Genomic DNA, 26629 nt, shown 5'->3' on the forward strand with positions numbered 1-26629 from the left:
TTCATTATTCATTCAGCCCACAGATATTTACTGAGCAAGTATTACGCGCCAGGAACCATGCGAAGGTACTGAACATTTATTACCTGAGCTGCTAAAGCAAATGCTCTACCGTTAATTTACAAAGTGGGAACATCAAGGACCCCTCGGCTTCATTTCCTCATCTGTGCAGTGAAAGGGTTGAAAGACACTTCATTTGTACGATACTGTGGGTCAGTGCGTGTATGAAAGCCAAAATACTTACAAAGATCTCGGTTTAGAAGGACTTAATTTGTTATTAAGTTTGATGGCTGAATGGCGCTGTAGTTGCTCCTGTAGATTATTCTGGGGAACAGCGGCCATGATCCTAAACAGTGAGGAAAAGAACTATCAGCGGAGTTACGTACTTTGCATTAATCATAGTACTTCTTGGGGGGGGTGTGTGCACAGTACTTTCCAACTGTGCTCAGATAAATTAGGGTTTTTTTTGGTCAATAAACTGTTTCGACATTTTTTTCACAACTGGTGGTATTTGAAATATAAAACCCTTAACTCACTGAAGGCTCACTTAAATAGCAAAATGACCTGGTTTCCCTCAATGCTAAAATAAGCACAAAAGACATCAGAGAAGAGATTATCTGTAAAGGGTTTGGAGAAAAACAGGACCTGGCTTGGGCTTGAAGAGTAAACAAGCTGGATGGGAGTGGCGTGGGAGTGAACGATGAGAGCACGCGGAAAACCACAAGAACAGGTGAACAGAAAAGAAGAAAGGCATCACCAGTGAGAACAATGGTTTTCCGGCAAGATGCTGTGCTTCACAATCATTAAGTCTCTGCCTGAAAGAGTACTTTCACCAAGCACCTTTATACCCCTCGTGCGACAAGTGTGATATTGCTGAGCTACTGTGCAGGATAATGCAGTCTCAGCCACCTTAAAATTCGTGAGGCCGAAGGAAGACAGGATAGCTGATATCTATGCATAGTCAAAAATTCTCATTCAGGCTGACAGTTACAATCCTCTTTCCCATTCCATCTTTACCAGAGATCTACTTTTATTTTATGCCATGTACCTTAAGAGGAAGGGTTAACAACACTAGATGACATTCATGGAAATACGAAGTTTTACATAAATCATATTCCACTCGCTGATTATTAAAATGATCTGTTTAACAACTGTTTTACTTGATTTTTTGTTTAAGTTTATTTTAGTAATCTCCACATTCAATGTGGGGCCCAAACTCTCGACCAAGATCAAAAGTCACACTCCTCTGACTGAGCCAGCCAGGTGCCCCTATTTTACTTTAGATAGTAGTGAAAACAACTTGGAAGAAATGGAATTATATTCAATTGAGAAATTCCCATTTGTCCAGCTTGATGAAGATGATTATGATATAAATTTTGTTCCACGATCTCCAGAAAGAATGATTTCTGCCTCTTCTTCCTCTTTAATATGCTTTAGGTAAAACAGCTAATTAATTAATAAACACTGAATAATTCACATTGATAATGTGAATTATACCTTTTTTTTTTTTAAGATTTTTTTATTTATTTGACAGAGAGAGAGACAGCAAGAGAGGGAACACAAGCAGGGAGAGGGGAGAGGGAGAAGCAGGCTTCCCGCTGAGCAGGGACCCCGATGCGGGGCTCGATCCCAGGACCCCGGGATCATGACCTAAGCCGAAGGCAGACGCTTAACGACTGAGCCATCCAGGCGCCCCTGTGAACTAGATCTTAATAAAGTTGTTACCAAGGTAATCATAAAAAATTAGACAGAAGGGTTATAATGAACTCCTACATACCCATCACCCAGAGTCAACAATTATCAACTCCTCCAATATCGTTTCATCTGTACACACATCCCAGTGTCCTCACCTTACCATTCTGGAAGTTAACCTCCTCAAATAATGTGTTTTAATCCTGTTGTCCCTTCTTTATTCATTACCTGCAATATTTCTATCAAGAGAAGCCTCCTTTGATCTACTATTTTGTTACCTAGTATAGTGCAGTTCACATAGGAAAGATAGGATAAATGTTAGATTCTTTATTTATTAATTTCCAAAACAATGACTTGATTTTTTTGTTTGTTTTAAAGATTTTATTTATTTGACAGAGGGAACACAAGCAGGGGGAGGGGGAGAGGGAGAAGCAGGCTTCCCGCGGAGCAGGGAGCCTGATGTGGGGCTTGAACCCAGGATCCTGGGATCATGACCTGAGCCGAAGGCAGACACTTAACGACTGAGCCACCCAGGTGCCCCTGACTTGATTTACCAACAACCCCCCAATGATGGTCAATTTTTTCTTCAATATTATAAACTCACAGGTTAAACATATTAGGTATATTTTAGTCCAATAGTTATCGTCCTTATTGATTCTCCAATTATTTCATGTTTGGCCAGTGGGAGACTCCTTAGTCCTTTTGACATAACCTTATTAGTCTTTGCGAGCTCCCCTGCTATCTGGAATGAAAAGATATTCCAGGCTCATCTTGTGCACTTTTTGCCCCAGACTTAGAATCAGACATTTCCCCAAAGGGCCCCGATTTTTTTCATGGAGAATATGTTAAGACCACAGTCTCCATGTGTCCAAAGGCACCTTCCCATTTCATCCCAATGTGGGCTTTGAACTCACGACCCCGAGATCAAGAGCTGCACACTTCTCTGACTGAGCCTACCAGGAGCCCCGGCACCTCCCCATTTTATATCCAGTTAAAAGGAATGGTCTTTTGTTGAAATATGCTCTCTCCAAGGTCTGTCTAGTGTGGAAGTCCTTCACAGTATAAATGAGAAAGAGTGAAGTCACACTGCTGCCTCTCAGAATTTCAACCTTAGCAGCTGACACGGAGGCAGGGGAACACAGACCTTCAGCCTTAAGACACTAAGTAGAACAAAATGGTCCATGGCATCATCAATACTTAACTTTTTCCCACATTCCTTCTAAGTTTTTATAGTTTTTATCTTATCCCTCTATGAATTTTCCATGTCTTATTTATGTTTGGATCAAAACCAGCCATGGTACTCTAAGAGATTTCCAACATCACTCCACAGCATGATGATATGTGTATTTAGTCATCTCAATAGTACAAATGTTTGATTAAATATTTCATAATTGTAGTGACACATTATGGATTCATAGTTAGCATGCCGTCAGCCTTAACCCTGGGCCACCTTTCTCTATTTTTAAGGAACATGACACTTTGGTTATTCCCAGAGGGCAGCATCCTCTAGCCAGAGACATATTCCAAAGCATGGTAGCAAGCACATAATTTTATTTTCCTTTTTTTATTATGTTCACAATTTTCTACTCATAATCCTTTAGTGGGAACGCTCTTAAGAAGTTGGTAAGTGCTGGGCGCCTGGGTGGCTCAGTCATTAAGCGTCTGCCTTCGGCTCAGGTCATGATCCCAGGGTCCTGGGATCGAGCCCCACATCCGGCTCCCTGCTCAGCAGGAAGCCTGCTTCTCCCTCTCCCTCTGCCCCTGCTTGTGTTCCTGCTCTCGCTGTGTCTCTCTCTGTCAAATAAATAAATAAAATCTTTAAAAAAAAAAAAAAAGAAGTTGGTGAGTGCTGAGAAGCAAAAAGGTGTCTCCTTTGTACCTACTCCATTAAAACATTAAATTGTTTAACACATAAAAAAATTGTTTACTAACAACAGCAAAGATCAGTGATATAAAATTAAAGGAGGAAAATAAACTGAAAATAGAGACCAGTGAAAAGTTTCACAATACCAAAAAAGAGGAACAAAGTAATGAGCCCAGAAAACTTAAAGTAAAATAAACTTCTGAATTAGATTCACCACAGAAATCACAAGTATAATTTGGAAATGATCAACAATTTTCTCGCACTTATAGGAGGGAAATCATTCTTAAGCCATTGTAAAGCAAAATACTGATTCAAAAGTGAGAAAAAAATTACTGAATGAAACAAAATAAACCACAAAACCAGAAAGAATAAATAAATGAGTAAAAAGAAGGAATGAGAGGATGATAACAATCCAGAGCTGGAATACAAAACATATACATAAGACTGTTGAATCTCAGATCTGTACCTCTGAAACAAACAATGCAATATATGTTAAGGAAAAAAAAAGAAAAAAAAAAGAAGAAGATAGCAAGAGGGGAAGAATGAAGGGGGGGAAATCGGAGGGGGAGACGAACCATGAGAGACAGTGGACTCTGAAAAACAAACTGAGGGTTCTAGAGGGGAGGGAGGTGGGAGGATGGGTTAGCCTGGTGATGGGTATTGAGGAGGGCACGTTCTGCATGGAGCACTGGGTGTTATGCACAAACAATGAATCATGGAACACTACATCTAAAACTAATGATGTAATGTATGGGGATTAACATAACAAAAAAATTTTTTAAAAAAGATAAAGTTTAGAAATTTTAAATAAAATTCAGCCATTAATATCAGGTTAAACTCTTGTTAAGATATCCTTGGAATGATCACAGTTGACACTTAATATTTGGTATGTAATCTTGAATTAAATTTTCATATTTTACTGTTTTTAGCATGCCTAGGTCAATCCTTTATTGTATCAGACTATTAGTTATTCAAACTTTTTTTTTTCACTTCCTATCCTATAATAACAACTATAATGCCCCTCCTAGTTGTTCCCTACTTCTGCTCTGTGCTCATCTAAAATAAAGCATGAAAGTATGGATTAAAAAAAAACAAAACAAAACATATACCTAGTAAACGAGACTTCAAGTCTTTGTAAATTAAAGGAAACCAATGGCAAAAAATAAATAATTAAAGGTGTCCTATCTGAACAGTATCTTGAATAAACAAAAATAATTTAGGCCAGAAATTGAGAGGACCTTTATTTAACAAGCAGGCTGTTATACTAAGAAGTAGTCCAATGACATTAAACTAAAATGAAAAAAAAAATTTAAGTAATCTCTACACCAATGTGGGGCTTGAACTCACAACCCTGAGATCAAGAGTTGCATGCCCCATTGACTAAGCCAGTCAGGTGCCCCTAAAAGGAAAACTTAAAAAAAAAAAAAAAAAGATCCAAGCAACTTTCATTCACTTGTGACAAGAAGAGAAATACCTTCTTGGAGTTTTTTTTTTTTTTTTTTAAGATTTATTTATTTATTTGAGAGAGGGAGACAGAGAGAGAGAGTAGGAGAGCGAGTAGGGGTGGGGAACAGAGGGAGAGAATTTCCAGCAGATTCCACATTGAGTGTGGAACCTGACCGGGGGGGGGCTCAATCTCACAACCCTTAGATCATGACCTGAGCCCAAACCAAGAGTCAGATACTCAACTGACTGCGCCACACAGGTGCCTAGAGTTTTAACATTGTGAGGTACAAGCCTTATCTCCCAAATTGGCTGTTAAGAAATGTGCAAATAGATGGGGCTCCATGCTCAGTAGGGAGTCTGCTTCTTTCCCTCTGTCCCTCCCCCAGCTCACACACATGCATACTCTTTCCCTCCAAAATAAATAAATCTTTAAAAAAAGAGAAATGTTCAAATAGCAACACTGATTTTAAAAACACAAATTTCGGTAGACACAAGGGGTAGCTTGCAGACTCTGTGTCCCTGCCTTGCCAGAAAACTACGAAAGTTCCTGTGGAAGTGAAGCAGAATTTCCTAAGAACATAAGGGGTAGAGAAGAGAACACCTATGATGGCTGTGAAGGCCCGTGGACGTCAAACTGATGTCTCTGGATGGTCATGAACTTATTGTGGAAAGAACATGCATTAACATCCGGAACAATAAAAGCCACGTTGCGTGGCCCGAGTCAATCTGCTGAGAATGAGACTACTAAGGTCAATTTCAGAGAGATCCCTTCATGTATGCTATCGAAAGTATGCGTGGGGGTGCCTGAGTGGCTCAGTCGGTTAGGCATCGGACTTGATTTTGGCTCAGGTCATGATCTTGGTGTCGGGAGACTGTCCCGCGTGGGGCTCCGCATTGGGCATGGAGCCTGCTTGGGATTCTCTCTCTCCTTCTGCCCCTACCACCCATCTCTCTTTTAAAAAAAAAAGTACAGGGGCGCCTGGGTGGCTCAGTCGTTAAGCGTCTGCCTTCGGCTCAGGTCATGATCCCAGGGTCCTGGGATCGAGCCCCGTATCAGGCTCCCTGCTCAGCGGGAAGCCTGCTTCTCCCTCTCCCACTCCCCCTGCTTGTGTTCCCTCTCTCGCTATGTCTCTCTCTGTCAAATAAAAAAAAATCTTTAAAAAATAAAAAATAAATAAAATAAATAAATAAATAAAAAAGTACATGTGTATTTTACCTACAAGGTTCACTACACTAACAGCTCCACAGAAATGCCTAAATTCCCAACTGCACCTGAAACTGCGCTGGAAATGCTGGTGGCTGTGAACTTCTAGGTTGTTAAATATGATAAATCATAATAAACCATTAACTTTTTTCAGTGTTTCAAAATAAACAATAGAAACAAAAATTTAAAAAGTTCGTGGAAGGAGCAGCTCATCTGAGTTAACCAGGTCTGAGACGTATTCTGAGAACATTGGCGGGAAAAGGACAGTTGCTGTGAAATGCACAGTTATTACAACCAAAGTAAGGTTAAAGACTGCAGAAAAACAGAAGGACATAGGACAGAGAAAGCAAAGTTTTCTTCCTTTTTTTTCTTTAAGGGCAGAATTCCTTTTCTTTCAAATAAATGAGACTAAAGTTACTATTTTGGGATCTATCACAATCAGTACTACCTTCTCTCTAGGTCAAGCCTTTCTTTTATTCTTTTTGTTGTCTTAGGATGGCTACTTCAGGACATGGGGATACACTACTTAAAAAGACTGCTCTTAAGAAATCCAGTGCCAGCTAACATTCAGGTATGTCTTGCACTGTTTCCAGTTTTCTGCTGGAAGTGGAGGTTTTAGGGGTGAGCTCCACTTGGTTACTGTCCAAAGGGAGGAGCTACCTTTCCTGGGGCAAAAGTGAGGGCCAATCATAACCTTACAAACCTCAACTTCACCTCAATGAGGCACCAGGGACAAGCAACACTCTCTCTAATCAAACATCAAGCAAATACAATTTCTAGAAGAGGAGGGACTTTTGACTAGGATTTCATAAATATGTGTTTTCTTTATTTATTGTCATACATAGTTTATCTTCTAGGAAGAGGCATATCTGTGTGAGTTACCCAAGAAAAGCAGAGCTGTCAAAATGTGGAATCTCACTGTATCCCACAAGAAAGGGAAATTTATTAATTACTGGGTATCAGGTGGTTGCCAGGTCCATTTTCCCAAAGATCTTTCATATCGCTATTTTTATTACAAAGGTTTTAATTATCTCTCTTTTTAATACCCATAGTAAAAATGTATTTAAAGTAATTCTCCATCTTTTAGATTTTTATTTAACTTCCAGTTATATTTAATAAGTAAAATTAAAACAACGGATAAGAGCTATAAAAAGAACCTACACATTATATCAAAGAAGAGTCCAAGGCAAAGGGAATAAATAAAAAAGTCATTACAGAATGATAAAAAGCCCAAACTATACTTAATTTCTATGACCCAAACAACACAGCAAGAAAATGAATAAAGTTAAAACTATTAAAAATGCAAGGAGAAATAATGGAAAGAAACAGAATTGTAAGATTACTACAAAACACAAAGACCAGTGGAAATGAGAAATGTACTAAGATCCCAGCTTCTTTGGTCAATCCTGCCACAAATTCACTGTGTGGCTTGGAGGAATTCATTTACTCTCTCTAGCATCCTCATTTGTAAAATAAGGAGGTTGGGTGGGAGAATTTCTGTGTTTCCTTCTAAAATTAGCCTTCTATGATTCCAGAACTAAATGGTATCTGGCAGGAATAAAATGAGAAGTGGAGAATATAATCCTTTAAAAAATGTTGATAAGCAATAAAAAAAAAACTGTCAAAGAAACAACATATACAAAAAAGTAGAGGGGCGCCTGGGTGGCTCAGTCATTAAGTGTCTGCCTTCAGGGCGCCTGGGTGGCTCAGATGGTTAAGCGTCTGCCTTTGGCTCAGGTCATGATCCCAGGGTCCTGGGATTGAGTCCCGCATCGGGCTCTCTGCTCCTTGGGAGCCTGCTTCTCCCTCTGCCTCTCTCTCTCTGTCTCTCATGAATAAATAAATAAAATCTTTAAAAAAAAAAAAAAAAAGTGTCTGCCTTCAGCTCAGGTCATGATCCCAGGGTCCTGGGATTGAGCCCCGCATTGGGCTCCCTGCTCCTCCCTCTCCCACTCCCCCTGCTTGTGTTCCCTCTCTTGCTGTGTCTCTCTCTGCCAAATAAATAAATAAAATCTTAAAAAAAAAAAGGTAGAGATTACATCGTTTCAACTTGGAGGCACAAGTTAATAAAAACAAATTAATAAGGAAAATAAAAGCAAAATTTAGAAAGTTTAAATTATGGTCTAAATAAAACAACTGGAGCTGATAGAAAAATCTCAATATTATAGAATAATACTATTTTTAAACAGTGAAAATTAAAACACTATATATTGAACTCTTAGTTGGCAGTGGTTCTTAGCATTTTAGGTCAGAGATTCTGATAACAATCTGATGAAAGTAATGGACCCTCTGTCCAAAAAAATGAACACAATTTTGTCATAAGTTTCAGGTGGTTCTGAGTCCCACCAGAAACCCATAACCCTTGGTAAGAATCTGCTTTATCTTCTTTATCCATTCTACATTATATGTTAAAAAAAAAAAAAAGAAGATAACAGGAAGGGAAAAATGAAGGGGGGGAAATCGGAGGGGGAGACGAACCGTGAGAGACTATGGACTCTGAGAAACAAAGTGAGGGTTCTGGGGAGGGGCGGGGATATGTTAGCCTGGTGATGGGTATTAAAGAGGGCACGTATTGAATGGAGCACTGGGTGTTATATGCAAACAATGAATCATAGAACACTACATCAAAAACTAATGATGTACTGCATGGTGATTAACATAATAAAATAAAATTAAAAAAAAAGAATCTGCTTTATCTGAATATGACTGAAGGAGAGGAAAACAAGGAACTAATTATACATTGTATAATCTTAGAAAAAGCACAGAATAACAATTCAAAAAAATTTTTTTTAAGATTTTATTTATCTGACAGAGAGAGAGGGAGAGGGAGAAGCAGGCTCTCCACTGAGCAGGGAGCCTGATGTGGGGCTCGATCCCAGCACCCCAGGATCACAACCTGAGCCAAAGGCAGACACTTAACCAACTGATCTACCCATGGGCCCCTAAAAAAAAATTTTTTTTAATGTCATGAAAGCCAATAAAGAAAAATTAGGGGAACTGATAAGAGGTTGTTTCTAGAGCACAATAAAGGGACAAATAGTAAAACAAAATATGAAAGGACAAAGTAAAATACAAAAAAGGAAATAAAACATAAAGAGAAACATATAAACACTAAGTACAAAAGTATGCTGGTTGATTTGAAATATCCAAATTAAATACTTTTCTGAAAAAAACATGTCCTCAATATCGACACAAGATACAGGAAACCAAAATGAACAGTCAGAAACAGAAAGAACTATAAAGTTTCTCTAAAAAGCACCAAATTCATTCTATAACACAAGCATGATCCTGACCCTAAAACATCATAAGAACAAAGTAAGAAACCTAGGTAAGAAGTAAGAATGCTCACCAACCTCAAATGGGCCTGCAGCTCTGCTGGAGAAAAGTACATTTCTTTGGTCAATCTACTCTCACCTTACTTCCTCAAACTTCCTACTCCTCTCTCTCAGCAGATGACTTCCTTTCTACATTACAGAGAACATAGAAACCATCACAGGAAACTTTCTCACTTTTCTGCTGCCAAACATGCAAGCCCGCCCTTTATGTGAACCCAGCCTACTCTCTTTGACAAGATCAAGTTCCCCACCTGAAACTTTAGATTCCCCTACACATCTTCCATCTTCCCAAAAACCTTACTCTATTTATTACTAAAACCCCAAAACACGACACTTATATGACTCTGTATCTCCTTTCCTGTAGAGCCAAACTTTTTTTTTTTTTAAAGATTTTATCTATTTGAGAGAGAGAGCTCACGCAAGGGAGGAGTAGAAGGAGAGGGACAAGCAGACTCCCTGCCAAGCGCGGAGCCCAACGCTGTGCTTAATCCCACAACCCTGAGATCATGACGTGAGCTGAAATCAAGAGTTGGACGCTTAACTGACTGACCCACCCAGGTACCCCTAGAGCCAAACTTCTTGAGAGACTTACCTTCACTCTCCATTTCCCCACTCTCACAACTCTTTTCTTCATATAAATCTGGCTTCTACCCTGACCACAATGCTAAACGCTTAATAGGGCCACTAATGATCTCTATGCTACTTAATCCAATAGCCTTTTTCGACCCTTCTGTTTTCTGACCTCTAAGTATATGACATAGTTGACTATATGCTCCTTCTTGAAACAGGAGGCTTCTATCAGACCCTCTTGACACAGTTTACTCTTAACTCATCCTTCAACATGTCAACCGAATCATTACTTCCTTAAGGAAAACTCCGTATTTAGGCAGTAGCATAAGAGGTTAAGAGCATGGGTTCTGGGCCAAAGTACATGGGTTTCTGTCCTGACTCTGCCACTTACTAGCTAAGGCCCTTTGGACATTATCATTTAATCCCTTCGTACTTCAGATTCCTCATCTACACAGTGCCCACCCACCTCATGTGGTTGTTACGTGAATTTAAGTGAATTAGTGTTTGTGAAGTGTTTAGAATGGTCTCTGGTAGACAGTAAGCAATATATATGTGTGTGTGTGTTTGATAAAGAACAATTCCCCTATAATACATTCTTATAATAACAAATACTTCTCAATTGCAGTTCTTATCGTAGTTTTAACTCTACATTCATTTTTGTAATTATTTGATTGGTTATTTCTTCTACTAGATTTTAAGTACTATGCAGATTGGGCCATTATTTATTTTTTTTAAGATTTTATTTATTTATTTGTCAGAGAGAAAGAGAGAGTGCGCGCAAGCAGGGGGAGCGGCAGGCAGAGGGAGAAGCAGGCTCCCTGCCGAGCAGGGAGCCCGATATGGGACTTGATCCCAAGACCCCAGGATCACGACTTGAGCCGAAGGCAGACGCCTAACCAACTGAGCCACCCAGGCATCCCCATTATTGGTTTTATAATCCATAGTGTCTCTAAGTACCTAGCACTTAACTAATATTTATTAAATGAAAGAATAAAAACAATTTTAAAGAATATAGAAAGGATGGCTCAAAAGGACTTTATTATTTTAAAGATTTATTTATTTGAGAGAGAGAGAATGCGAGAAAGAGCATACACATGTGCACAGGGGAGGAAGGGGCAGAGAGAGAGGGAGAGAGAAACTCAAGCAGACTCAACTCTGAGCGTGGAGCCTGATGCGGGGCTCAATCTCACAACCCTGAGATCACGACCTGAGCTGAAACCAACAGTCAGGTGCTTAACCAACTGCGCCAACCAGGCACCCCTCAAAAGAACTTTAACTGTGATCAACTATGGCTTATCTCAGAAATGTAAAGCTGGTTTAACATTAAGTAAAACCATTAATATGATATGTCATCTTAACAGTTTACTTAATAAAAATCAGTATGATCAGATGAACAGATTTTAAAAATACATTTCTAGTGGGGTAAAACACAAATGCAGTAAAGTGCACTGAACTTAAATATACGTCTCAATATAGTTGTACTTATATATTCAACTACATAAACAACATTCAAATCATGGCATAGAACATTTCTAACATCTCAATATGCCTTCTTATTCCCTTTCCCAGTTAATATACCCCAGATGTAACCACTATCTGACTCTACTACCAATGATTAGTTTTGCCCCTTCTTGAACTTCTTTATTCATATATAGAGAATTATACAGTATGTATTACCAATGCATTTTTGAAAAGCCATCTGATAAAACTCAAACTATGTCTAATAGATAGACTAAAACACAGAAGTTAAAATTAAGGCCCAATGTAATATCTTATATTTTACATTAGGGGTGAATCCAATAAAAACAGGGGCAAAAAACAAGGCTGTTCTCTTATTTTCACTCTCATATTGGACATTTTTGCCAATACAAAAATACTCAAAAAGGAAAATACTAGAAAAGAAGAGATGAGAGTATCATTACATGCAGACAATATGATTATATACCAACACAATCCAAAGGAAATCAGTCATAACAATAGATAATTAAAACTTCAGGAGAGTGGTTAAATAAAAGATAAATAGAAATCCACAGAAGTCAAGTGCATTCTCGTGTAGTGGTAATAACTAACTAGAAAATACAATTTTTAAAAAGCATTCAGTTAACAATAGCAATTAAAAGTATTAAACTACCAATTAACCTAACAAAAGACATACATCTTCATGATATAAAGAAAATGACCAAATATTACTGGGAGAAATAAAGAAAAGTTTGGAAAAATATTTCATAGACAAATGTTTCATATTCTTCAATGAAAGTTTTAAATATCATTAACAGTTTTTCATAAATTAATTCACGAGTTTAACAAAATTCCAATGAAAACACCACAAGAACACTTCACAAAACTCAACAAAAATGCTTCTAAAGTTCATCTGACAAAAGCACAAGATGAAATAACATTGGGAAATACAATTATGTTAAATATAACAGTAATTTAAATGGCATGGTACGCATCTTTAAAAAAGAAAAATCTAGTCTCCAAAACATAATGTTTAATGTGTGGTGAGAGAAACATAACAAGATAGGGAAAATAATTAGTATTTAACAAGCATTACTGGGGTGTTAGCAAGCAATATATTCCAGATCAGGAGCTGGCAAACTACGACTCATGGGCCAAATCTGGCCTGCAGCCAGTTTTCGTAAGCAATGTTTTACTGAAACACAACCATGCTTATTTGTTCACATATTACCTATGGCTGCTTTAACACCAGAGTTGGGTAGTTATGACAGAGACTATCTGGTCTGCAAAGCCTAAACTATTTACTATCTGGCCCTTTATAGAAAAGGTTTGTTGATAGTTGCTCTACATTACTGTTGGGTTAAAAAAAAAAAGGAATTATTAAATACATCAAATCTCCGACAAGAAGTTAAAAAAATTATCAGGCCAAAATCTAAATGAAAGTGGGCAACCAGAGAGTTATGGAAACACTGAAATTGCTTTTGTCCTAAGACAGATGTCTAATCCCAAGAATCTAGATGTCAATTTTGATAGCCTTGGAGGGAAAAGATGGACAAAATGAGAATTAAGGCCTAACCAGTGTGGGAAATGTTCGCCTATAAAACCAGCACCCCCAATGGCTATATGATTTGGGAAAATGTAAACCAAAATTAAACCCCATTTCTATCCCTCGTGTCTGTAAGCAAAGGGAAGTTACCAGTTGCTGAGGGACTAAGTGGGACAGACCCTGAGACCACAAGCCCAAGAATATTTTCAAATCAATTTTTAGACCTGAATAATTCCTTAAAACTTCGAGTCATGAATTTAGATTAAAGTGATCCTAACTCCAAAGCACCTGGCAGAAGCAAATGCAAAAATGTCCCTGGAGAAATATACCTTTATCTTAGGGCTTAAATAATTTCCATAAATAATTTTTCAAGACAACATGTAGCAAACACAGACAAAAATAGCCAAGTACACAAGGAAACAAGGCACCAAGAATGAGAACTAGTTGTAATAGAGAAACAGTTGAACAGTATTAGGCATAAAAGTTTGAAGTAATTAAACTTACTGTGTTTAGAAAAATCAACGAGCTTGAAAGTATCTGCAGTAAACAGAAAACTATAAAAATGATCTTGCCAAGAGAACTTCTAAAAATGAAAAATACAATAACCAAAATTAAGAATTCAATGAATGGATTTACCAGTAAATTACACACAACTAAAGAGATAATTAGTAAATGGGAGGGAAAATCAGAAGCAAGTGTCCAGGATCCGTCTCCAGGGATTTCTCACATTCCTACATAGTCCAAGCCTTTTGAGCAAAGGACATGTTAAATCTTTGGCAGCTAGACATAGCGTGTCCCTCAAAGACAGATCTGGAGTCATACCTCCCCAGAGACATCCCACAGTAGTAAAGACAAAGCCATCTCCTTTCTCTCCCTGGAGACATTTCCTTACATTTCAGGGGTAATAAACCTTAAGACACCTTCCCCATCTCACCCAGGGCAGATTTGCCTACATCCTAGGGTAACGAGTAATCTCTCTGGAGGGAAGGATGTGCAGTGTGTCAGCAACCCTTAAGTGCTCAGAGTCTCTAAATTTTGGAGTTCCTTTTCTGTGATGCACTAAGCTGTATGCATGCACAGATATCACCTTGCCCTCATCACCTCACCCTGTGGGAATTAGGGCATGGGGAACTGATGTAAGATATTGCTGGCTGTGCTTGCTGTAATAAATGGTCTGTATCTCTGATCCAGGGGTCTCGGATCTTGTCAGTACTATGTAAATGTACACATATGTGTGTATAAAAACCTGTGACAGGCTAACTTGATAGTTTAAAAGAAGGGCAAAATCTAAGATCCTTCATGGTTTCTGACTTAATAAATGCTTACACAGATAAAAACAGATGGAAAATATGAGAAGTTAGAAGACATGGAAGATAGAGTAAGAAACTGTAACAGAAATTAAACAGAAATCTAGTTCCAGAAAGAGGAGAAACTGGTGTAGAACTAATACTTAAAAAGGTAACAGCTGGGATGTTTCCAGAATCAAAGACATGAATCTTCAGATTCAAGAAAGCAAACAAATTCTGAGCAGGATAGATAAAAAAGAAATCCACACCAAAATATATCATTGTACAACATTTGAATAGAAAATTGATCTCTTCCGCAAAAATGAAAATCAGAAGACAGTAGAATGATATTTTCCATGTGCTGACAGAAAATAACCTAGACCTCTTTTCCCAGCAAAAATATCCTTCAAAAATTGAGACTGAACCATATTCTTTAAAAGGATGAATTTTGTGAAATATGAATTACATCTCAGTAAAGCTGTTACTTTTAAAACTGACTATAACAAAAGCAACAGATAATAAGTGTTGAGGATGCAGAGAAATTGGAACCCTCATACACTGCTGTTGAGAGTATAAAATGGTGCAGCTGTGTTGGAAAAGTCTGGCAGTACTTCAAAAGATTAAACAGAGAGTGATTTCACTCCTAGATATACACTCAAAAGAACGGAAAACATGGATTCAAACAAATACTTGTGCCTGAATGTTCACAGAGGCATTATTCATAATAGCCAAAAAGTAGAAACAACCCAAACGGCCATCCACTGACAAATGGAAAAATAAAACATGTGTATCCCTGTGATGAAATATTATTTGGTCATACAAAGGAATATAGTACTGATTCATGCTACAATAATGATGAACCTTGACATACTACGCTAAGGGAAAGAAGCCAGTCACAAAAACCCACATATGGTATGATTCTATTTATATGAAATGTGCAGAATAAGCAAAGCTGTATAAAGGAAGTAGGTTAGTGATTGCCTGAGGGTGGGGGTGGTGATCAGACTGGGGGGTGATGGCAAGGGGTGTGGAGGTTCTCTTTGGGTTGAGGAAAATATTTTGAAATCAACCGTGACAATGGTTACACAAGTCTATGAATATAATAAGAGCCACTGAGTTGTACTCTTTAAATGGGTGAATTTCATGTTTTGTGAATCACATCTCGAAGTTGTTATAAAAAAATCAAGGTGAAATAAAAACATTTTCAGACCATCAAAACCAGTAGTTTGCCACCAGCGACTCTCATTAAATGAGATTCTGAAGGAGGTACTTAAGGTAGTAGAAAAGTGAGCCTACCTGGAAGTTCTCAGATGATAGCTGGACTGAAGAAGTCAAGAAAGTGGCAAATATGTGGCTAAATCTATGAAAGCCCTGACTGCACAAAGTAACAATAATGTCTTGCAGGGCTAAAATAAATAGTTAAAATACTCAACAGTGATGACACATAAGTAGGGTAAAGAAAGTTAATGTGTTCCAAGGCCTCTGTGTTGTGAGGGGTGTATGGTGTTGTTTAGCTTTAGACTTTGAGAGGACAAATATGCATGCTGCACTTTCTAGGTAACCACTGAAGAATAAAAATAGATTAATTTAAAACTCTTGATTTCAGCTCAGGTCATGATCTCAGGGTGGTGGAATGGAGACCCGCCTCGGACTCCACGCTCAGCAGGGAGTCTACTTGAGATTCTCTCCCTCTCCCTCTGCCTTTCCCCCTGCTCACACGCTCTCTCCCTCTCAAATAAATAAGTCTTTAAGAAAAGCTATAAAAAAGGAGAGAAAAGGAAAAATATAATACAAAGTACAAAATAAGTTAGTAGATTTAAATCCAAGTATTTGTTAGTTACAATAAATATAAACTGACCAATTACTTTGCCTGAAAAGATTATCAATCTGAACTTAGAAAATGAAATCTAACTATTACATTTGCTGTTTGTTAGAGACATGTCTAAAACACTAGGTGTATAGGAAGGTTGAAAGATGAAAAATATATGTAAAAACTCACCAGAAGAAAGCTGAGATTGCTATATTAATATCAGACAAAATAGATCTTAAGACAAAAAACCTTACTAGAGGTAAAGAGGGTCACTGTATAATGATAAAGAATTCAATTCACTAGAAAGATATAACAATTTTAAATCTGTATGGCCCATAAAGTAACTGCAAAATACATGAAGCAAAAACTGATAGAATTATAAGAAACAGAAAAAGACTATAATTATAGAATTAAAATTAGCTCTCAGTAATTGATAGAACAAGTAACTAATCAGTAACAACCCAGAAGATCTGAATTAACACAACCTTTACAACCACAAAATGTGCATTCTTTTCAAGAATAGACGCTTACAGAAGCTGACCATGTACTAGGCCATAAGGCAAGTCTCAACAATTTCAAAGGATTGAAGTCCCAAGATGTTCTCCAACCAAATGTAATTATGCCAGAAATCAATAATAAAAAGATAACTGGAAAAAGTAACTGTTTTAGTATCCATTGATGATTCATGCCTGAAGAAATAATAGTATGATTGTAAACAGTAGGACTGTGTAATGATGGTTTTCATAACCCCATCCATCATTCTTTGTAGTTGGCACCATGATTCAGTAGCTGGCATAAAACTGTAAAGAACTTTCCCTTCTCCCCTATTTGCTTTTTATCAGTAAGGATTCTTAACATATTTGGTGGGCTGTAATCCATTACTGTCATTATTTTCATGCTCAAATGCTTTCATATTTGATTAGTGGGAATGGAGCTCCTTAAAGCTGGCTCCTGTATCCTTTTATATTTTTAATTGTGCTAAAATACATGTAATATAAAATTTACCATCTTAATCATTTTTAAGCATACGGTTCAGTGGAATAAAGTATATTCACATTGTCGTGCAACCAATTGCCAGAACTTTTTCATCTTGCAAAAGTGAAACTCTATACCTGTTAAACAGTAACTCTCCACTTCCCCTCTCCCCAGCTCCTGACAATCACCATTCTTTCTGTTTCTATGGATTTGACTACTTTAGTGGACCCATACAGTATTTGTCTTTTTGTGACTGGCTTGTTTCACTTAGTATATTGTCTTCAAGGTTTATTCATGGCTGTAGCATGTGTCAGAATTTCCTTCCTTTTTAAAGCTTAGTGATATCCCATTGTATGGATCTAACACATTTTGTTTATCCATTCTTCTGTCCATGGGCATTTGGGTTGCTTCCACTTTTTGGTTATTGTGAATAATGCTGCTGTGAACATATGTGTACAAATTATCTTTGAAACCCTGCTTTCAATTCTTTTGGGTCTATACCCAGAAGTGGAATTCCTGGATCCTACAGTAATTCTATTATTTTTAATTTTTGAGGAATAGCCATACTACATTCAACAGCAGCTGCACCATTCTACATTCTCACCAGCAGCGCACAATTTCTCCACATCCTCACCAACACTTGTTGTTCTGTTTTGTTTTGTTTTTTATAGTAACCATCCTAACAAGTGTGAGATGATATCTTGTGTTTTCAATTTGCATTTCTCTAATAAATTTGTGATGTTGAGCATCTTTTCATGTGCTTTTTGGTCATCTGTGTATCTTCTTTGACAAAATGTCCATTCAAATCCTTTGCTCACTTTTAATTGGGTTGTTATTTGTTTTAAGGAACTATAGGAGTTCTTCATTCTGGACTAGGGGAAGGGGAGTAGAAAGGAGGCAAGACAAAGGGGCATGAGGAAACTTTTGGGAGAGATGAGTATGTTAATGAACCTGATTGTGGTGATATCTCTTGTCAAAACTGATCAAACTGTACACTACACGGGCACCTGGATGGCTCAGTTGGTTGAGCAACTGACTCTTGACTTTGGCTCAGGTCATGATCTCTGGGTCATGGGACTGAGCCCCACGTCAGGCTCCATGGTTAGCATGGAGTCTGCTTGGGATTCTCTCCCTCTCCCTCTGCACAGCCCCCACCACACCCCTGCAAAAAATTGTACACTCTACATATATGCAGTTTATTGTAGATCAATAAAACTGCTTTAAAACACACAAAACCCAAAGACATCTAGAAGACTGAAAGTTTTGGGGAAATTTTATTTCACTTTAGTCCTTCAACAACTCAAGACAGATGACTAAACCAACAATAGTAAGAATACAAAGTTAACTAATAAAAAAAGAATTTGGAAGTTTTCCTTCATTTCCTATGCTCTGAAACAATGTACTTACCACTGGGATTATGCGGACTCAAAAAATTTTCAATAGAATTTCTCTATGAAACCATTTAGATCTAGTGTTTTTTTTATGTCCAATGGGACAGTTCTTTCATAACCTTATTCTATGAAAATTGAGTTATTTAACTTCCAATCTTTGTTGGCATCAATATTGGTCAATTGTATTTTCCTAAATAATTTTCCATTTCATTTGAATTTTCAAAATCTTTTAACACAGAAGTATGCAAATTAATATCATTAAAACTTTTTTCCACTTGTCATTTGTTATTTTGTATTTGTGATTTCTCCCAATGTTCTTAACTTAGCTATTAGCTTACCTGGTTTGTTAAATAGTTTAAGATCTAAGATTGTGATTTCTTAATCAGATGTTTCTCTGTTCTCCATCTCATTAATCTCTGCTTTAATCTTTATTGTTTTTTATTCTCTTGTGCTTTCTTTTGTTTTCTTTTGTTCTTTTTCTAACTTTCTAAGTTTGGAATTTACTTCATTTATTTTCCTTCCTAAATTGACAACGTGTGTAAGACGAGGAACTTCCCCCCAACCACTACTTTATATGTATCTTACAGAATCTGATATTGTGTTTTCATTTAATTAATTTTAAGGAATCCTTTATTTCAATTTGTAGTTCCTTGTATCCAATAGTTCTTTAATTGAGGGTTTAATTTTCCATATGGACCAGACTTTTGCTTTTTTAAAATTTCATTTTAAATTTCTAGTTTTGTCGGGCGCCTGGGTGGCTCAGTTGGTTAAGTGACTGCCTTTGGCTCAGGTCATGGTCCCGGAGTCCTGGGATCGAGTCCCACATCGGGCTCCCGGCTCAGCGGGGAGCCTGCTTCTCCCTCTGACCCTCTCCCCTCTCATGCTGTTTCTCTCTCTCTCTCTCTCAAATAAATAAATAAATAAAATCTTTAAAAAAGAAATAAATTTCTAGTTTTGTTGTATGATGATAAGAACTGTTTGCAACGTTTCTACTTTATAGAAATTACTAATTTTTTCCTTGCAACGTAATATATGAACTATTTTTATGAATGTAAATACACTTAAGTAGATAGATCATGGGGCGCCTGGGTGCCTCAGTTGGTTAAGCATCCAAGTCTTGGTTTCAGCTCAGGTCATGATCTCAGGGTCCTGAGATCGAGCTCTGCTTCAGACCCTACGTTCAGTTCGGCGTCCCCCTGCTGCTCCCCTTGCCCCCACTCCCTCTTCCCTCTCCTCGAATAAAGAAATAATCTTAAAAAAAAAAAAAAAGATAGATTACTGTACTAATCCTGCAACTTTTCCAAAGATTTTTAATTTTTCAAAGTAAAAGAAAAAAAATATAGGAAATCTCCATGTTTAGAAATAAATACACTTATAAATAAACTGTGCGTCAAATAAGATATCACAATGGGTACTGGAATATATTTGGAACTGAACATAATGAAAGTCCGCATATAAAAATGTGATATGCAATTGAAGAGGTAGTGACCAGAAAATGTACAGCCATAACTGTTAGAAAAGAAGGCAGAAAATTAATGAGCAGAAAGCATCTATCTTAAATAGTTAGAAAATGTAAAACAAACTAAGCCTGATGAGAATAGAAAGGAGAAAGTTATAAACAACTAAAAATAATAAACAAATGATAGAGAGGATCAATAAGCTAAAGTCTGTTCTGTGAAAAGACTTACCAAAAACAAGAGAAAAGACACAAATCAGTTAACAGGACTGAAAGAGACTTAACTATATATACCATAGACGTTAAAATATCGTAATAGATCCTGAACAACATTGTGCCAATAAACTTTAAAATTTAGATGAAATGGACAAACTTCTTTAAAAATTAACTTATCGGGGCACCTGGGTGGCTCAGTCGTTAAGCGTCTGCCTTCGGCTCAGGTCATGATCCCAGGGTCCTGGAATTGAGCCCTGCATCAGGCTCTCTGCTCTGCGGGAAGCCTGCTTCTCCCTCTCCCACTCCCCTTGCTTGTGTTCCCTCTCTCGCTGTGTGTCTCTCTCTGTCACATAAATAAATAAAATCTTTAAAAAAGGAATTAACTTATCAAGTCACTCAAAAAGAAACAGAAGGGGCGCCTGGGTGGCTCTGTTGGTTAAGTGTCTGTCTTTGGCTCAGGTCATGATCCTGGAGTTCCAGGATCGAGCCCCGCATCAGGCTCCTTGCTCAGCGGGGAGTCTACTTCTCCTTCTCACTCTCCCTCTGTGCTCTCTTTCTCTCACTCTCTCTCAAATAAATAAAACCTTAAAAAAAAAAAGAACCAGGGCGCCTGGGTGGCTCAGTTGGTTAAGCGACTGCCTTCAGCTCAGGTCATGATCCTGGAGTCCCTGGATCGAGTCCCGCATCGGGCTCCCTGCTCGGCAGGGAGCCTGCTTCTCCCTCTGACCCTCCCCCCTCTCATGTGCTCTCTCTCTCTCAAATAAATAAATAAAATCTTAAAAAAAAAAAAAAAAAAAAGAACCAGAAAACCTGATAGCCTTATAACCACTTAAGGGAAATATCTATGGTTAAGACTTGCTCTGCCAGACACATAAAAGACTAATAAAAAACTTCTTTAAAACCATAGCAGTGATGGGGTGCCTGGGTAGCTTAGTCAGTTGTGTGTCCAACTCTTGATTTCGGCTCAGGTCATTATCTCAGGGTCGTGAGACTGAGACCCACATTGGGCTCTGCACTGAGCATGGAGTCTGCTTGAGATTCTCTCTCTCCCTCTCCCTTTGCCTGTCCCCCTGCTTGCATGTGCTCGTTCACGCTCTCTCAAAAAAAAAAAAAATAGTGGTGATGATGTAAGGACAGGCAGGAAGACCAGTGGAAGAGTAAAAGGACCCAGAAACAAACCCATACACAGATAATTTATAACAATTTATGACATTTATCACTGCAGAACACTAGAGAATGAGTCTTTTTGGTAGTTGGTGCTGGGACCCTGGATACCTATATGGAAAAGAAATGAAGTTTAAACTCTACTTCATTCACTTCATACACATAAATCACTTTCAAGTGAACTGCAGATCTAAATGTAAAGGGCAAAACAGTAAAGTTTCTGGGGGTGCCTGAGTGGCTCAGTCAGTTAAATGTCTGCCTTTGGCTCAGGTCATGATCCCAGCATTCTGGGATCAAGCCCCATGTCCGGCTCCCTACTCACCCAGGAGTCTACTTGTCCCTCTCCCTCTGCCCCTCTCCCCATGCGTGCACACTCTCTCTTTCTCTCTCTCTCTCTCAAATAAATAAAATCTAAAAAAAAAAAATAAAGTTTCTGGAGAATAATATAGAATAACTTCATAACTTCTAAGAGATTTCTCAGATAAGATACAAAAAGCACTAACAAAAAAAGAAAAAGACTGTAAAATTGAATTACATTTTAATTTAAGAATCTTTTATGTGTCGGGCGCCTGGGTGGCTCAGTTGGTTAAGCGACTGCCTTCGGCTCAGGTCATGATCCTGGAGTCCCTGGATCGAGTCCCGCATCGGGCTCCCTGCTCAGCAGGGAGTCTGCTTCTCCCTCTGGCCCTCCCCCTTCTCATGTGCTCTCTCTCTCATTCTCTCTCTCAAATAAATAAATAAAATCTTAAAAAAAAAAAAAGAATCTTTTATGTGTCAAATTGCCGAAAACAGCAAGACTTTTGAGACAACTGCATATAAAGAAAAGCAAGGTAATGATTACACGTAAGTCAGGATAATGGTTGTTTTGGGGTAGAGGATGAGATGGGGCAGACATGGGGCCTCTGAGGGTGTTAGCTACGTGCTTGCTATTTCTTACCTGAGACATAGGTACAGGGGTGTTTGCTTTGTCAAGTATGTCATTAAGCTATTTCGGGGGCCCCAGAGACTACCCCCTCACGTTCGGTGATTCACTGGAACAACTTACAGGACTCAGCATATAGTAAGTACTACTCACAGCTAAGATCTTCTATAGCAACAGGGACACACAGCCAGATCAGCAAGGGGAAAAGACCTATCAGGCAGAGCTTGTAGGACTCTGCTCTCTAAGTCCCATGAGAGCACAAGCTCTCTCAGGGAAGATGCACCATTTCTGCCCCAGGACACCTATCAGAGACTCAAAATCTAGGGTTTTTACTGGGGACTGGTCACAAAGGAACCCTCTGCCCACTAAAAATTTGGACTCTCAGAATGTGCTAGCTCCATGAACCAAGTGGGGAGTCGTGTTCTGCCTTCTGCCGGGGCCTGCACACTATGGGAGTGGGAGAGGGAGAAGCAGGCTTCCCACGGAGCAGGGAGCCCGATGCGGGGCTCGATCCCAGGACCCCGGGATCATGACCTGAGCCGAAGGCAGACGCTTAACGACTGAGCCACCCAGGAGCCCCAAGATACAGGAATTTCTAAACAAAGTAAATTCAATAGTTCCTTGCAATTCTAGAGAACAAAGTCCATACGTCATAACCGCAAGACCTTTCACAAGCTGACTTCAGCGTGTATTTTTCACTCTGTGCCAGGCACCATGCTGGGAACTGGAGTAGAGACGGGCAAGACAGAATTACTTCTAGGCTGGCAGGAAATGGACATGTCAACAAATAATTACAACTCACTGAAGTAAGTCCCACAAAAAAAGTCTCTTCTTCAAAGTCTATGACTTCCCACAGAAACAGACCCATAAATACAGAGAACAAACTGATGGTTGCCAAAGAGGAGGGGTCAGGGGACGGGCAAAATGGGTGAAGGGGAGTGGGAGGTATAGGCTTCTAGTTACGGAATGCATAAGTCACGGGGAGGAAAGGTAGAGTGCAGGGAACAGAGTCAGTGGTACGGTAGTAGCTTTGGGTGGTGACAGGTGGTGGCTATACTTGCAGGGAGCACTGCAGAAAGACTAGAGTTGTCAAATCACTATGTTGTACTTGGGAAACGAAGGTAACATTGTGTATCAACTATACTTCCATTTAGAAAACAAAATGGGCCAGTGTGGAGGTGGGGGCCAGTCTATAGCTTCCCAGGTGAAGGAAAAACTCAGGAAAATCACAGAGAAGCTTTCAAAAGAACACTGAATTGGATCTTGAAGGACGGGTCAAAGCTTCCAGACAGGGTGGAGGTGTGAAGGGTAGTCCATGCCTATTTGTGCCAAGTCTGAGGTAGAATAGCAGGTGCTTGGACAAGGAGACTGCTTAAAGACATGCTCCTGGCAATGGCGAACCACTAGGGTTTTTAGCATTTAGTTCCCGAGTACTTTGCAATTAAATTACTTTGGGCCTCTCTGTTCTATCCTTTCTTCCCTTAAAAGGAAGTATATAAAAGTATATACAGAAAATAGGTATTGTATGTTAGAATAAGTGTATATTTAGTTAAAATTAGTATTAATATATTTAATTTTAATATAGCATATATTTAATTTTAAATATTTCAAACATACAAAAAAATGATACCCATGTACTCACCAACCAAATTTAAGAAGTCAAATTCTGTCCTACTCTCTTTCAAAGGTATAAAATGTTTCAGATATATTTAAAATCCCACTCACTCCTCTTTTTTTTTTTTTTTTTAAGATTTTATTTATTTATTCATGAGAGAGAGAGAGAGAGAGAGAGGCAGAGGCAGAGGGAGAAGCAGGCTCCCCGCGGAGCAGGGAGCCCGATGCGGGACTCGATCCCAGGACCCTGGGATCATGACCTGAGCTGAAAGCAGACGCTTAACCGACTGAGCCACCCAGGCGTCCCCCCACTCACTCCTCTTATCTCCTTCTCTTCCCCTCCCTCATAGATAATACTGACTATCCCAAAGTGGATGCATATGATTTCTCTGCGTATTGGTCTTTCACTACACATCTAACACTATGGGCTTTGTCCAGTTTTTAAACTCTGGGTTTCCTTATCAGTAAAATGAAGGCAGTAACTACCTCTTCCAGTTAGTGGAGTAGAAATAGAACGTATATGGTGCCTATCATGGTGACTGGCACTGAAAAGAACTCAAGACCCAGAAATTTCGTTCCCTCCTAGTAGACTGTAAGCTAGTCTTGCAGCCTTGCTAACAAAATGTTGGTTCAATTTAGGTCTATTTACATTCCCCATATGCAATACTTCTGCCTTCCTTCCTTCCCAATTTCTGACCTCTGCACCAGTCTCTGCCATTACTGCCCTTTAACCTTGACAGGGACACAAAAATGCTACTTATCTACATTGGTGGCACCAGGAGCTGTAGGGTGGCTGCTCCATCTCAGGCCATTAAATGTCCAAAGTGCTGAGTAACCTGAGGGCAGGTGAAGTGTATGGGAGAAAGTCTGGTGTTGGAAGATGCCTGGAGTCAGGCAGCTCTTTCAACACAGGAACAATCTCCTGATGCTTCAGCTTCTCCTTGTCAAAAATCAGGACAACTTCACCAACTTCTCTGGGTAATGGTGATAACAGAACCTTACCATGTGCCAAGTACTCTTTGAAGCATTATTGCATATATTAAGCCATTCAATCCTAAAAAAACCTCCAGGATGTGGCAGATTTCCCCCGCAGGACAGAAGGAAACCGAGGCACTGAGTTTAAATGACGAGTGGACACAGTCACTGAGCTAGTACGTGGGAGGGCCGGGATTCGAACCCAGGCAATGTGATGCAGCCTGTCCTTAACCACTCCCCTTTGCGGAGGTATTGTGGAGCTACACGTGTAAGATAAAGGGTCCCAAGCACGTGGCACGCTGTACACCCAAAACACAGCAGCCCGGCACGTGACCGTGGAAGGGCACAGGAAGAGTACAGAGTTTTGGTCTTCAGGGGGGAGGTGGGGAGTGCCAGAGGACTGGGCTGGGATCACGGCAGGCACCGGAGTACGGGAACAAGAACAGAATGGGTGCTGGGCCGGCTCTTCCACCGACGCCCGGGGCGACCCTGGCCCCACCCCCGGGCCTCTGCGGGTCTGCGAACACGCGTGCTTTTCTGCTCTCCTCCCAGGCCTCCGCGGGCCTAGCCGAACCGGGGCGGGCAACGGAGGAGACGGCGAGCCTTCCACTCCGGCCCCGGGGCCGGGTCGTGGGAGCGGGGCTGGGCTGGGCCAGGGCTGGGGCCCGTCCGCCCGTAAGTCCGAGCGCGCCGCACTCACCTGTCCCGCAGGCTCGCAGCGGGGGGAACCCGGGTCCAAACTCCCCGCGCCGCCTCCTCAGCCCCCGCGCCGAGCGCGAGCTCACTTCGCGCCGGAAGCCGGCCGATCCCGATTGGCTGCTTCCTGAGGAAACCGACCAGTGCCGTCGCCCCGTGGCACCTGTCCCCGCCTCCGGGGGGGCTGCTGGGGCGGGGTGTTCCCAACGCCCAATCAGAGTCCGGAAGTCGAAGTCACGCGACCACGGTTAAACCCCGGGCTTCCGGCACCCTCGGGGTCTTTGTTTTCCGTGAGTTATTTAGTGTCTGTGGAGGCTTTAAATAAGACAGGATCCTGAGACCGAGAGCTGTGGCGGGAGTGAAAAACCCCGGAGTTGAGAGGAGCCTGAGACGTGGCAGTTTCCACAGGCCAAGCTGAGGCTCTTACCCACTGTCTCTGTGAGGCTTCGGCGGATTCTCGCCTCCACTTCCTTGTAACGCTGGCCTCTGCCCGACCCGAGCTCCTGTGCGCAAGCGACTGTAAATCGTCATTGACGGGAAAAGGGGTCGCAAACTCAGATGCTTCGGGGGACATGTGCAGTACCCGAGTGAGAAGCCACGCTGCTGGGCTGATTGTTGCCACGCCGGACTGTGGGCCCTGTGATGCCAGATTTGTTTTCCTTCCCTCCCTTCCCCCCTCCTTCTCTCTTTTCCTCCCTCCCTTTCTTCCTTCTTTCCTTTCTCTTCTCTAAGAAAAATTGAAAATGTGTTTATGTGTGAAATCTGCCGATTTTAAAATGCTACAAAAATAACACGCTGCAGTCAAACAAAACACGCTGGGAAAAAGCAAAAGCAGGTTTTTCATAGAAAAATGGCCAAATAGCAGGATAGAGACAAAGGAGGAGGTATGAAAAATCTACCAAAAGAGAAAGCTCCGAAGACTCAAAGGGTACTACTACCCAGAATAAGTAGGATCGTCTCAGAACTCAATGAGGGGTGACACTCAGCTGAAATCGCCTGGGCCACACACTGC

General features: G+C 39.9%; 1 protein-coding gene and 1 pseudogene across 3 annotated transcripts in view; one reads left to right on the forward strand and one right to left on the reverse strand.

Annotated features, from left to right (window-relative positions):
• The window catches only part of BLM (BLM RecQ like helicase), an 87332-nt gene extending 61560 nt beyond the window's left edge, over positions 1-25772 (reverse strand). The window contains exons 1-2 of one of the 3 annotated variants that reach the window (XM_081831712.1): positions 25622-25772; positions 242-343 (exon numbers count right to left, since the gene is read on the reverse strand). In XM_081831712.1, coding sequence (XP_081687838.1) covers positions 242-339 — 98 coding nt within the window. In that variant the 5' untranslated portion in view covers positions 340-343; positions 25622-25772. Of the gene's footprint in view, positions 1-241; positions 344-9556; positions 9637-25621 lie in introns of those variants that run through there. The other 2 variants (XM_081831711.1, XM_081831713.1) reach the window with 2 other exon arrangements.
• On the forward strand, positions 5341-6312 carry LOC145723326 (elongin-C pseudogene; annotated as a pseudogene).
• Positions 25773-26629: the final 857 nt, after the last annotated feature.

The sequence above is a fragment of the Leptonychotes weddellii genome, chromosome 9, assembly GCF_054177405.1.
Source record: "Leptonychotes weddellii isolate Sample4059 chromosome 9, ASM5417740v2, whole genome shotgun sequence".
Classification (NCBI taxonomy): domain Eukaryota; kingdom Metazoa; phylum Chordata; class Mammalia; order Carnivora; family Phocidae; genus Leptonychotes; species Leptonychotes weddellii.